This window comes from Drosophila navojoa, chromosome 4, assembly GCF_054131105.1.
Source record: "Drosophila navojoa isolate 15081-1374.11 chromosome 4, UAZ_NAV_1.0, whole genome shotgun sequence".
Classification (NCBI taxonomy): domain Eukaryota; kingdom Metazoa; phylum Arthropoda; class Insecta; order Diptera; family Drosophilidae; genus Drosophila; species Drosophila navojoa.
Window position 1 is genome coordinate 2,397,136 of NC_142892.1, and position 12,680 is coordinate 2,409,815.

The 12,680-nt window shown below is 40.4% G+C and overlaps 2 protein-coding genes across 2 annotated transcripts in view; one reads left to right on the forward strand and one right to left on the reverse strand.

Moving 5' to 3' along the window:
• LOC108652498 (uncharacterized) overlaps window positions 1-12,680 on the reverse strand; it is a 128,211-nt gene that overhangs the window by 2,134 nt on the left and 113,397 nt on the right. The window lies entirely within an intron of this gene.
• LOC108650539 (uncharacterized) lies at window positions 6,907-7,871 on the forward strand. The gene is made up of 2 exons (XM_018099718.3): window positions 6,907-7,055; window positions 7,139-7,871. The coding sequence occupies exons 1-2, from the start codon at window positions 7,044-7,046 to the stop codon at window positions 7,520-7,522; spliced, it is 396 nt and encodes a 131-aa protein (XP_017955207.1). The 5' UTR covers window positions 6,907-7,043; the 3' UTR covers window positions 7,523-7,871.

The following is a 12,680-nucleotide window of genomic DNA, read 5'->3' on the forward strand; positions in this document are numbered from 1 at the left end:
AATGGCAGCCCCAAATGGAGCCTACCTTTAGGCATTGCCCATAAAGCTCGCTCGCTCGAGAGCTTTTGCAAGCCCAGCTTCAGCTTTGCCTGCACGCTTAACCCTTGTGCCGCTGCCGGGCTAAAAAGCGCCCGCTATCGTTAGCTAATTAAATTGCATTTGCCCAAAGAAGTAATTAACTATTTTTAGACATTGGCTGAATAGTTGAGTAGTAATTAGCACCAATATGGGTATAACTGTTTAAGCTATGAAACGTCAAAGGAAATAGTTGAACTGATATGCGAAGCATTTTGTTTGGATCCAAACTCTTTCGCTTTGTGGCTTACTTTTATGAAAGAATTTATTATGTTATGTTTTCTTAGATTAATTTTAATTTGGGATATTCTTGAAATATTTATAATCCATGTAATCTGCAGACAGTTCAATAAATCATTTAGTTCAATGCCATTGCAAATTATTGTCAGCTACAAACTTAAATTGAACTAAGGCCGTAAAAATTTCGATTTCCGTTGATGTTTTGCAATTATTTTGAAGGGTTCCAATTAAATCCTAACTTTCAGATATTCGAGTATCTAACTACGATAATCGAGCTCAACAAGATTGACGAGAAATTTACCTCAATTTCAAATACACAACTTCAAATTCTTTATAGGACACAGCTGCTCTATAAATAGCTGAGCTCAATTCAAACTTTGTCTCTGGCGACAGAATCGAGACTCTGTTGACAAGTTGTGGGCCATGCGTAGCGCATTGATGGATAGACAGGCAGGCAGGCAGGTGAGGTGCGCGTCGACTAAATAGTTTAATTAATAGAAATTGGCAACAAGCAACAAGCAGCCGCCCGCTGGGAGTCACAAGCAGCTGGTGGGGCAGTTTTAGCCAGTGCAACAAGCGGCTTAATTAGCTTTGGTAATAGCCATGTTTTTGGGTTGCGAGCAGTGCGATATGTTGGCTGTCGTGCTAGGCCGCTGTTGGCCGCAAAATGCGATTATATTTAGCGGACATGTCTGTCCATTAGCCGGTCTTCGCCATACACACACACACACACACACATACACATACACATATACAGCACTCATACATAATAAGCACCTGCAATGCTAAATGTAAATGGGTTTCAGTTGGTTTCTCAGTCGGTTCTGGAGCTGTTCGCTCCAATGGGCGTCACATCGATTGTCTGATTAATTTTAATGGCCGAATTACACAAAATGCTGGGAACTGGCTGTTTTTCCTGTCGCTTGACAAACATAAATGTAAACATGGACAAAAAAACAGAAACTTTGTTGGCCATGTCTCGGCCACTTCCTTGATTACAGAATATTCGGTGCCGCAAACCGGATCCGGCGATTTCTGTGGCTCAACTGACTCAATCAGCGTACCAAACAAATTTAATGTGTAGTTTAGCCGCAGCTATCATTAACTCTAATTGACTTTTTATAGCCGTTTGTGTTCTTATTTCATGTTTCTTTATTGTTTTTTTGCATTTATTTTGTTTGCTCGACTGCTATTACAAATGCTACACTGAGCGAAAAAAGTGCAGCTAGAGTTAGAGAGGTGATAGATGGAAATTGTGATAAGTTTATGGAATAATGTTGTTCTCTTAACAAATAGAAAATATATCAAAATATATCAATCTTTTCTTTACCTAAATATTTCGTCAAATTTATATTATTTATTTTAGAAAATATATTTTCATGCACTTTTCCACAGTGTATGCACAGACTAATTTTAGCCGTAATTGTCGGGCTTTGGAGCTGTGGAAATCAGCAGCTTGTACACATCATATTTATGACGGGGCATGTGAAGTTGGCTTCGGGCTGGCTTTAGAGGTGTGTGCGCATTAGACAATAATCAGCGGGCTTATGGGGAGCGCAACCGCAACAAAAGTCGCCAGTCAAGTTCAGGGTGAGTAATGCGGAGAGTCGTCTATGAGTCGCTCGATCGATATTCACACGTTGTTGATCGCAATTAGAGGACAGCAACAACAACATAAAAGTGAAAGTAACTAAACTAAAGCAGGTAGTCCAGTGCTGAGGGCTGAGAGCGAGCTGAAGAGGGGGCGTGGCTGACATGCAAGTCACCGAATTCGCTTCAATTAAAAGGCAATAATCGCAGACGCGATAGCCTAGGACGTGTGGGACTTGTGGAGCAACACATAAATCACACGACGCGATGTGTGCATGAAAAATGCGCTGAAAACAATTTGCATACAATTTGGTTGACAGACAACGACAACAGCAACAGCAACAGCAACAACTGTTGCCGCTGGGGTGTTTGCGAATTTAATTTACGAGCTTAACGAAAGGGGCGTGGTCGGAGCTGGTGTGCGTGCGCTCAGGTAAACTACTTAATTATGAAGCCAATTCTGCAATTTGCATTGAAACAAGCAAGCGGAGCTCATTGAAGCTGTCAAAGAGACTCAGACTCAAAGGCAAACATACCCAACAACAACAGCAGCAGCAACACCAGCAGCAGCAACAATAACAAAAACTAGAACAGTAGTAGCAACAACAACAATAGCAACAACAACAACTTAGTCTACGTGCTTTGTTGTGTGCGCGCGGGCAATTACGCAATGTCCTCCAACGACAAGTTGGCCTAAAGAACTTTAATTGGCCAAAAGCGAGGCACAACGCAGGCGTCAGCCCAAGCAGATTGCCGTGCAGCTTGGGATAAACCGAAGGCAGTGCCAACAGCAACAACAGCAACAACAATAGCAACAGCAACAACAGAAGCAGCCGAATCAAATTGACGGTCGTTTTTAATTTCATTAATGAAAATACTACATATATACATATGTATGTACTTAATATTTTATATGTATGTGTGAATACCCTAGTTAAGGGTCTTTTGGTATGTTTGCTAGGTAGGCAATGCTGTAATTCTAACTGCTTTTCTGATATTCATTCCCCACAATGTTGCTAAGCTACAATTACAAATACTAGACTATAATGACGCTCATTGATACATTCTTTTAATAGTACTATATTAATGGTACGATACTAATAGCAGTACTACTACTAGTATTTAGACTTGTACTATAACAACTTATGCATATTGCTATTAAAATTACTCATTCTCTATATAACTACTCTTTCTCTAGAGCACTACTTCTTAATGCGATTATTACAGCTACTACTATTACTGCTTTCTACTATTTCTATCTATTGTTAGTACTATTTTTACCTCCTTTGACTACCATTACAACTCTCCCACTTGTGTAACTTATTACTATTATTATTAATACTGCTATTAGTACTACTACTATTAATATTGTTACTACTATTGCTACTACTACTACTACTTTTATACATATTTCTACTACTATTGCTACTTTTATACATATATCCACTACTATTGCTACTACTACTACTACTTTTATACATATTTCTACTACTATTGCTACTTTTATACATATTTCCACTACTACTAATACTACTACTATTATTATTGTTACTACTTTTGCTATTACTCCTACTACTATTACATATACTACTACTACTATTAATACTACTACTATTGTTATTATTACTACTACTGATACTACTATTAATACTATTATTAATATAGTTACCACTACTGTTACTACTATTACTAGAACTACTATTATTCTACTACTACTAATATTACTATTGCAACTACTGCTGCTACTAATACTGCTATTACTTCTACTACTACAATTTCTAATATTACTACCTCTCCTACTACTATAACTTATTTTCAATAATATTACTACGACTACAACTACTAATTTCTATAATTAATTTAAAAACTTCTCTCTACTGATTTTACAATTACCACAACAAATTTATACAAACACTACTATACTATCTAACCTATATTTATATGAGAGATATTACTGCATCTGGTCATATATAATATATATACATATAACGATTCACATAACTTAATCCAGTTCGAGCTACTAACAGCCAAGCAATATATTAACCAGAATTGTTCTATTTAGCTTATTTAAGTACAGCCCCTCCCCCACTCTCCTGATCTGTTAGAGTATTCACACTTCGTCTATTATTTAGTACTCGCCGTCTTCATTCGGTTTCTTGTTTTATGTGCTCGTCGCAGTCGCTGTGAATTGAAGGTATTCTAGCAATGTTTTTTTTTTCGCTGTTTCAATTGTCTTGCCATTGTTACAGTTTTCAGTTGCTGTTATTATAATTATTATTTGTTGTTGTTGTTGTTGTTGTTAGTCGCTGTAATGTGCACGACATTGCGGCAGCTCGACCTTGACCGCGTCCACCGTGTGGTATACTTAATTGGCGAATTGCTCTACCGCTCGTCAACACACGTACATACATACACACATACATATGTATATATAAAGTGTATATATAATTATGCAAAAAACCGACACTAATTAAACAACAAGTAAATTAGAAATATATTTCGCTGCACTTGTGAAATTTCGATTGCATTTCCAGTCATAAATCACCAGCGAAAAGATTGACGTCTATTAATTTGAAATACGCTTTTGATTTGTGCCGTGGCCAAGCGCTTGCCCAATGCAACAGGCAACAGTCGAACAATGCAGCAGCCGCAAAAGCCATTAAAATGCAATTTGAGCTGCAACCACATACGAGTGGTTGGAGTGGGTGGAGTGGGTGGTTGTGTGGCTTGGTGGCAAGCACGCACGCACCCAAAATCGTATCCTGTTTTATTGCCCCAATCAATCGATCAACTACTCAATCATTCGATCATTCGATTGCTCGCGTGTGTCCACTTCATACCATTTGCATAGCGATAAGGCCAGAGTTGCTGTTGTTGTTGTTGCTGTTGTTTAGTGTGGCTCGAGGTGTCCGGTGAAGGGTTGAGCTGACGTCAATATGCAGATTTGTGGCACCGCCAAAAGAATTGTCCACCTCTTGCTTGTTTTTCGGATTGATTTATGCGCCATAAACTTTAAGCGCGCTTTGTGCACAGAATCAAAACTCTCAGCAGCTGCCAGTCAAGGCCCCGCGCGCAACATCAACACAAGAGGCCTACGCCCGATTGTATAATCGCCTTTTATCTGAACGCCAACAACAGCCAACAATGCTAACAACAACAACAATCATCTGGCAAATCCAACAAATCGAGAAACATACAAAGTCTTTGAATTTGCATTGATTATGCTGCCGAGTCGAGCTACCCGAATTGCCGAGATTTGCAGCCAGATAATGATGAGGCGTGCCCGGAAAGCCGTGGAGTGGGGTGTGGCAAGGGGTTGCGTGTAGGAGCAGGAGCAGGAGCAGGCAGGGGCTGGAGCAGGATTGCAAGATATTAAGAACGGCTATTAAGAAATCTGGCAGGCCATTAAGGCGAGTGCCCAAATATGATTCGAGCATGGATTGCATTTTATTTTTCAAATACCCTGTAATATGCCCACTCTTGCAAAAGGGGTTTATTATGGTTGGAAATTATTATGTGAGCAGCAGAGAGAGATGCGGGCAGATAAGACTCCAATTGCTAAGAAATTGTGAATGGCTAGTGGAAGTGAATGGTAAGTAATGCAAAAATATATTGAGTATAGGCTAACTGAAAAACAAAGTAACTGTACTCCCTATAAAATCTAACTCATGAATCTAACGATGCATAAAGCGTATGCTTAATATCCCCTCTATTGACACTATTTAATATAATATATAGATTATGTAAATTGTGTGCCGCATAATATATACATTTCATGAATTGTAAGCCGCATTCTCTATATGTAGATTATATTAACCATATGACAGCTAAGACTGACTCAGTTGCAGATTAAAGAAACGAAAAACAAAACTTATTTGAAGTAAATGCCGCATACAAAGCCTGAACGAATATTACGTATACGTAGCTCAGTATGTTTCCAGCTACAGACGCTCGACTCATAATATATGCTCAGTTAGCCAAACTTTGATCGAACTTCCAGGGTATTTGTCAATCATTGAACGCATTCAATTACCGCTAGTTGTTTATTTACTGTAATTTATTTGCATTTGCGATGCGAATTGATTTTGCAGTTAGTTGCGAGTTACGCATACGGCGCGTACGCCGCGCCGCCGATAAGAAATCAGTTTACAAAAAATTAATGTACAATCGTACAACATAGCAATAGTAGCAACAGCAACAGCAACAACAACAACAACAACAACAACAACAACAACAACAACAACAACAACAAAGTAGCTGCAACTGCAGCTGCTCTGGCCATTCGCAATTTGTTGTCAGCTATTAGCGAGTGCGATTTTTCATACACTATTTGGATTGATCAGCGAACGGAGCTCGTTTAGTGCATTTGCATTCGGTTGACGGTGCAGGCAGTAGGGGGAGTTTTGGGGTATTTGGAGCTGTGAATGTTTATTCCTACACCTACGGCGAGATCTTTCGCGTTGACTGTCAATCAGCTCCAGCTGCTGATTGATAATCACGTGCGTGCGCCGATTTAGAAAGGAATCCGTGGGCGCTGCTGAGAACTACGCACCAATTGCATAATCCAGCGAGCATATGGAAGTTAATTGCCAGCAAATCGTTGCAAGTAAGACAATTAAGTGAAGCCACAAGAAGCAGCAACCGCAAAAGGCTGACAATGTGGTTGCCTCTTTGGAGTTCCTCATTTGAAGCCGGCAGCTAATTGATTGGGCCCGGAGTTTTCTAGCTGGTGGCAACCACTTGGTGGTTGCTGGTGGCGCGTGACTGATTTCTGTGGCACTGCATCAAGTTCGAATCAAGATCGTATCTCACACACTGGCCAAGTCTCAGTGCTCGAGTCTCTGCATGCGATTCTCAGGCAGCCGATTCGCAAGCCGACGCCGCCACGAAGCCGACTGGACAGGGCTGGGCGTTCACGCTTTTGATTCGCTGTTCACGCTCGTTGATTGTTGTTGCTGTTGCTGCTGCTGTTGCTGTTGCTGCCGTTGCTGCTGTCGCATTGTCTATGCGGTTTCAGAATATTTCTCAAGTTTTTGATTCGGTATAAATATGCCCAGTCGCGCGGCTGTTTAAGCATAACACACTCAACTCTTCAGTCAAGTACAACCAACCAAGCAAACCAAACCAAGCCAAGCAACATGTTCAAGCTGGTAAGGATACGCGACAGCTGGCGGCTGGCAAGCAGCTTTAGACTAATCTCTCTCTCTCTCTCTGTCTCTCTTTTATCCTGCAGATCGCTGTACTCTCTGCCCTGTGCGCCGTTGCCAACGCCGGCGTCATCTCACCCTATGGCCATGGCTACGGGCTCGGCTACGGCTCAGCTCTGGCGCCCGCCTATGCTCCGGCCATCGTCTCGCATGCTCCAATTATCAAGAGCTACGCCGCGCCGATTGTGCACGCCCCGATTGTGAAGACCATCCACCCGGTGGCCACGTCCTATGCCAACACCTACAAGGTGGCCACCAAGGCGTACCCCGTGGTCCATGCCGCTCCCATCTACCATGCCGCGCCCGCCGTTGTGGCTGCACCTGCTCTGCACACCACCTCCACCTACCACGGCGGCTACGGCAGCTACGGCCTGGGCTACGCCGGCTACGGACACGGCTATCTGCACTAAGCATCGCCTCCAGCCACACATCACTCGACGACAACGCACAGAACGACAAAAGCAACATCCACACAACATCCCCAACATCCGCAACATCCACACAGCAAATCGGATCACAGCGAGAGATTCTGTGAGAGTTTACTCAGTGCAATGTTCGGGGCTTTGCTGCTGTCAAAGCCCGGAACCAACATCATTATCAGCCTTTATGTGAGAGACAGAGACAGAGACAGACAGCAAGAGAGAGCGAGATAGGGAGATCAAGCTAATATGCTGTAAATAAGTTTTATTTTTTGTTATTGTGCAATGCTCGTGGTTTCGACTTATAAGTAAATAAAAACGATTCAAAACTCTTAAACAATAGATCTCTATTTACTGCATACACTGCGCAAAAAATGGGGGTCAACTGGGGCGTTGACTAATACTTATGTATGTGAATGCAATCGAACAAAGCTGCGAAAATTCTTGTTGTTAAAGGCAAGAACTTAAGAATATTTTATAGCCATGAAATTGTAGTTAGCTGTAACTGTGAAAATATTTGTGGCAGTCGGAATTTGGTAAAAAAAATGCATAGTGCGGGAAATATTTTGGTAATTAAGTTAGGAATGTTTTGATGATTTGTTTGAGTGCTAAATACACTGTACGCATTAGGCAGTGACTTAATAAATTTTGAGGAATTAGTAAATTTATATATTTAAAAATAATAATAAAAATAAAATCAATAATTTTATTTTATATACAAATTTTGTTTCTTAAATTTATAAATTTTTATTTTAAATGAACAACAATAATGAGACGATCATTTAAGCTATATTTGATTAATTTTTAGCTCTTATATATATCTAAAATAAAACTAACAGAGAATATTTTTAAAGTAAATAAATTAAAATTAAATTAAAATTAAAATAAATAAATATTTGAACATTTGAATATCCTTTAAATCATATACAATATAAAGAGAAATATTTGAACATTTGAATATCCTTTAAATCATATACAGTATAAAGAGAATGTGCTTGAAATATATATTATTATTTTTTTTTTTTTTTTTTATAATTATAAGTTTAATGAACAAATTCAGATTTTTTATTTAGGCCAGAATATCACAAAAAATCAAAATATTTTGCCACACTACATTTTTTGCAATTATTCGCAGTATATTTTGCAAAAATCTCTGACTGAGACTCATATCAATTCATTAATATCTTTAACATATATGTTGGCTTTTCGCTCAGTGTAGTTGGCAGAGTGTTGAAATTTGCTTGGCAAAATGCATTACAAATGCCAGCGCCTCGCAATTATGCGGACTGCCAGTTGATAAATAGCAAAAGAAGGTGGCAAGGAGTCGACAGGCGCTAGGCGGTGGGCGGTGGGCGGGGTCGAGGTAGCGCAATGTGGCAAGTGGCAAGTGGCAAAAGTGGCTGCAATGAAAGTGCGTCGCGAGTGGAGCAATTGAAATAATTATTTATTTCATAGCCTGTTCAAACTTCATGTGCCCAGTTTTTGAGTTGATTTGGCAATTGCGAAAAAGTCGAGCAAACGCAAAATATGTCACATAATTTGTGTTGGCCAAGTTAGTTGGCTGGCTTATTAAACTTTAATGGACCCAGCCAAAAGCCAAACGAGTTGCACTAGAAGCGACTAGAGCTAGACTAAAGCCAATCTAACAGTAGTATGAACAATGATTATTGTCTTCGCTCGGCTACAATGCCACGTATTGTGGTGCTGTGTGGTGCTGTATGGTGCTGTTGTGGTGCCTAGCTGGCCTTTGCCTGAAATGTACAATAATTGCAGATTTTCAGATATACAATGCGCATTATCGGCATAAATTATGCCCCAACGATTGTAAACTATAATTTTATTGAAGTGAAGTTGAAACGAAACGAATCGAAGCGTTGACACCAGTCGATCCACAGATTGTTGGATCGGTTGGCCAGTCGAGCGTTCAGCGTTGGCCATCGAGCGTTCATCTAAGGCCGCACCACAATTTGGCAACGACCTTCAGAGAGCAGACTGTGGTGAAGCTGTGACGCTGCCGCTGCTGTCGCCGCTGCTGCTGCTGCTGCTGCAGCTGGTTGTGGGTCGCTTCCTACTTGCGCATTTGCGCATTGAATATTCAGCCAAGCGCAACAATTTTGTCTCTGCGGCAAATGCACTTTAGGTCGTCGGCCGCGGGGGCAAGGGGCGTGGTCGACAGTTTGCTCTCATGGCACAGTTAACTCCCGTTGCGATTTCCCACACTGCGAGGCCACAGCGAAACACCTGCTCGCAGCTGCGAGAGACAACGCTCGCTCCCTCTCTCGCTCCCTCTCTCTCTCTCTCTCTCCCTCTCTCTCCCCTTAGAAAAACTTTGAGTGGCTTTTCCGGCAGTCGATCTAAGTTCGTCAGCTTAAAAGTATTCCACACTCAATTCAATTATTCATGTTGATTCGCCAGCTACGTGCCGGGCATGCCATTTGCCATTTGCCATCTGCCAATGGCCACTGGCAACAGGGCAAGGACCTTCGACCGCAAAACAAACAGCACAAGGCTTTGCAGCTGATTGCGACTGCGTCACATATGCAATTAAAAGCGCATTCAGTCGCCATTGCAGAAATAGCCGGGGCTTACGTGCGACATGCCATATGACAAGTTCTGAGTTTAATTACTCTCAGTTGTTGCATCGGTCACTCAACCACCCAGCCACTGTGGTGCTGCTGCTGGCCAACTGATCCTGCCCCCAGGAAATGCACAAAAACACGCGTGACCCACGCACTCTGTGCTCCAGTTGCTGTCTCTCCCCCTCTCTCTCTCTCATAGTCCTCACTTCTCTTAGCATTGACCTTGAAGCGTACGTTGACTTTGCCTGCTATACTCTCTCAGTAACGGCGGAAGGGGTATATTAAGGAGCACGAGTTTCGGTTCATCTTGAATTTTTACTTTTATTTATTTATTTTTGATTTTTCTTGTACTGTGTAGGCAATGGCCTATGTGTTTTTCTACTTTATTCTGTCTAGCGAAACTTACAGCTCAGTGAGCAAATTTGCTTGCTATTCTTGCTGTTTATACTCTGTAACCTCAAGAGTATATTGAATATGTTGTATGTATGTGTAATTATGAAGCACATCTTAACATAAACTCTGTCTAGATAACTTTCTCTATTTTATCTTCAACTAATTTCAAGATTTCTGTTGTAAAAGTTTTCTTATATTTACCTCTTTGTATGCCTAAGCCCGCTTACTTCGTAATTTATTTTAGGAAATAGTACAGTGTGCCATTTGCTCATGTTTATACAACCAGAAAATCTCTTACTCAGCACACGCTTAACTATTTTTATTGCTTATACCCAGCATGAGCTGGTCTAAGGTGTATGCTGACAGCTGCAAAGTTTACTAAGCATTTGCTTTAGTTTTGACTTTAATATAGTTTCATATTAGACTTTCAGATTCACTAAAAATAATATCTATCTCAGACTAGACTAGGCATTTAAAATACATATTTATGAAATTTTATGACAGAAATTTAATAAAAATATAACAATAAATGTACATATTTAATCCAAGCTCATTTTACAGTCACTTTCGGATACGTGAATTGTTAAAAAATAAAAAATAAAAATCCAGCACAAGTTCCTCAAAATAAATATTTTTTTTACAATTATCCTAATATTGTATAATTTTTATATTACAACATATAGTTTTCTTTAAATACTAAAATTTAATCTAAATTAAAAAAACCATAAGTTTTAACATTGATTAAATTTGCAAAAGAGATAAACAACAAGTCGAGCAACAGCTTAGCGCTTCCTATTTATAGAACAGCCTGATGAACTGCGCCCGAGTGCAGCGCACTAAGCAATAGATTAAGTTAAGGCGCTGGGATTTGCTGCACGTTAAGCTGCAACACGCGACGCAGATGTAGCAAGTGGCAAGTGGCAAGTGGCAAGCGGCAAGTGTGTTCAAGTGAGTTCAGTGCCAGCGCTGCACACGCGGCGTATGAGCAACATTTGCCTTGGCAGACGCACACACACACACACGACTGGTGGGGGCAATTGCCAAACTTCAAAAGCCAAAACAATGCGAGTGTGTGTGATGGAATTTTACGCTGCGTGAGCAACGTGCAACGCGTGCCACAAGATGCCGTAACAGGTGGAGCGCGCACCACGTGCCCCACAACTTAAAGCGCTTTGCCGCTGCTGGCAACTGTGGGAGCCGCTGCGTTGCCAGAGGCACTTCAAGGCGGCGGCATGTGCGCCACTCAAAGGCGAACAACAAAGGAAGACAATGCAAAAGAAAAAGTAGGGAAAATGGAAATGGGCAGAGCAATGCCCCCCACTTGGAATACATTAAACATATTGATTTCTGATTGGGAAACACTTCGTTATGCTAATTTCTGCTGACAATTTTTCCATCGTTTCGCAATTGAAGGTGGTGCGGTGGGCCCGGTGGTGCCGTCTGCCACGTGTTGCGCATTTGGCAACCATTTAATTGGAGTCGTAAGCCATTGGATGCCAATTTTACGAGCTGTATTCATTGCATACTTTCGAGTGCCACGCTTAGCGTCTTTCGGCGTAAACTGCTTCGCGGCGCTGGGCTTAAAATGCGGCCACTAAACGATATCTTGTGTCGTAAAATGTGGAAAATATTAGAGAAGTCGGGTATGCTATATATGCATTAAGTAAGGGTGTGTTATAGAAGAAGATACTAGAGTAGATTACATATAAGAATTGTACAGGGGAGCCAAGAGCAAAGTCTTACACAACCTGTTGGCATTAGTAGACGAACAGTATAGAAGTTAAGTTGAATAGGTAGTTAAAAGTTAAGTAGATAGGATTCAAAAGAACATATTGCTATATGTATTGAAGTATTGAAAACACTTAGAAATATATATGAAATAAAAGAACAAATTGATGTAAATACCCAAGTCTTAATTTTCTATAAATTTCGAGCTAAGGCAGGCATTAGACTTGGCTGTTAGTCCCTTTCCTTACCATTTTTTTTATAAATAACTACTTTAAGAACTATAGTATAAATGAAAAATTGATTTGTAGATTAACGATTTATTAAATTTACATTAATTTAATAACTATAGCCGCACTAAAGTCTATTCCAATAAATAATTCCATAGAAACTATATATACTATACTATATATACTGTTTAATCAATGATTTCATCACACTTTCACATTCAG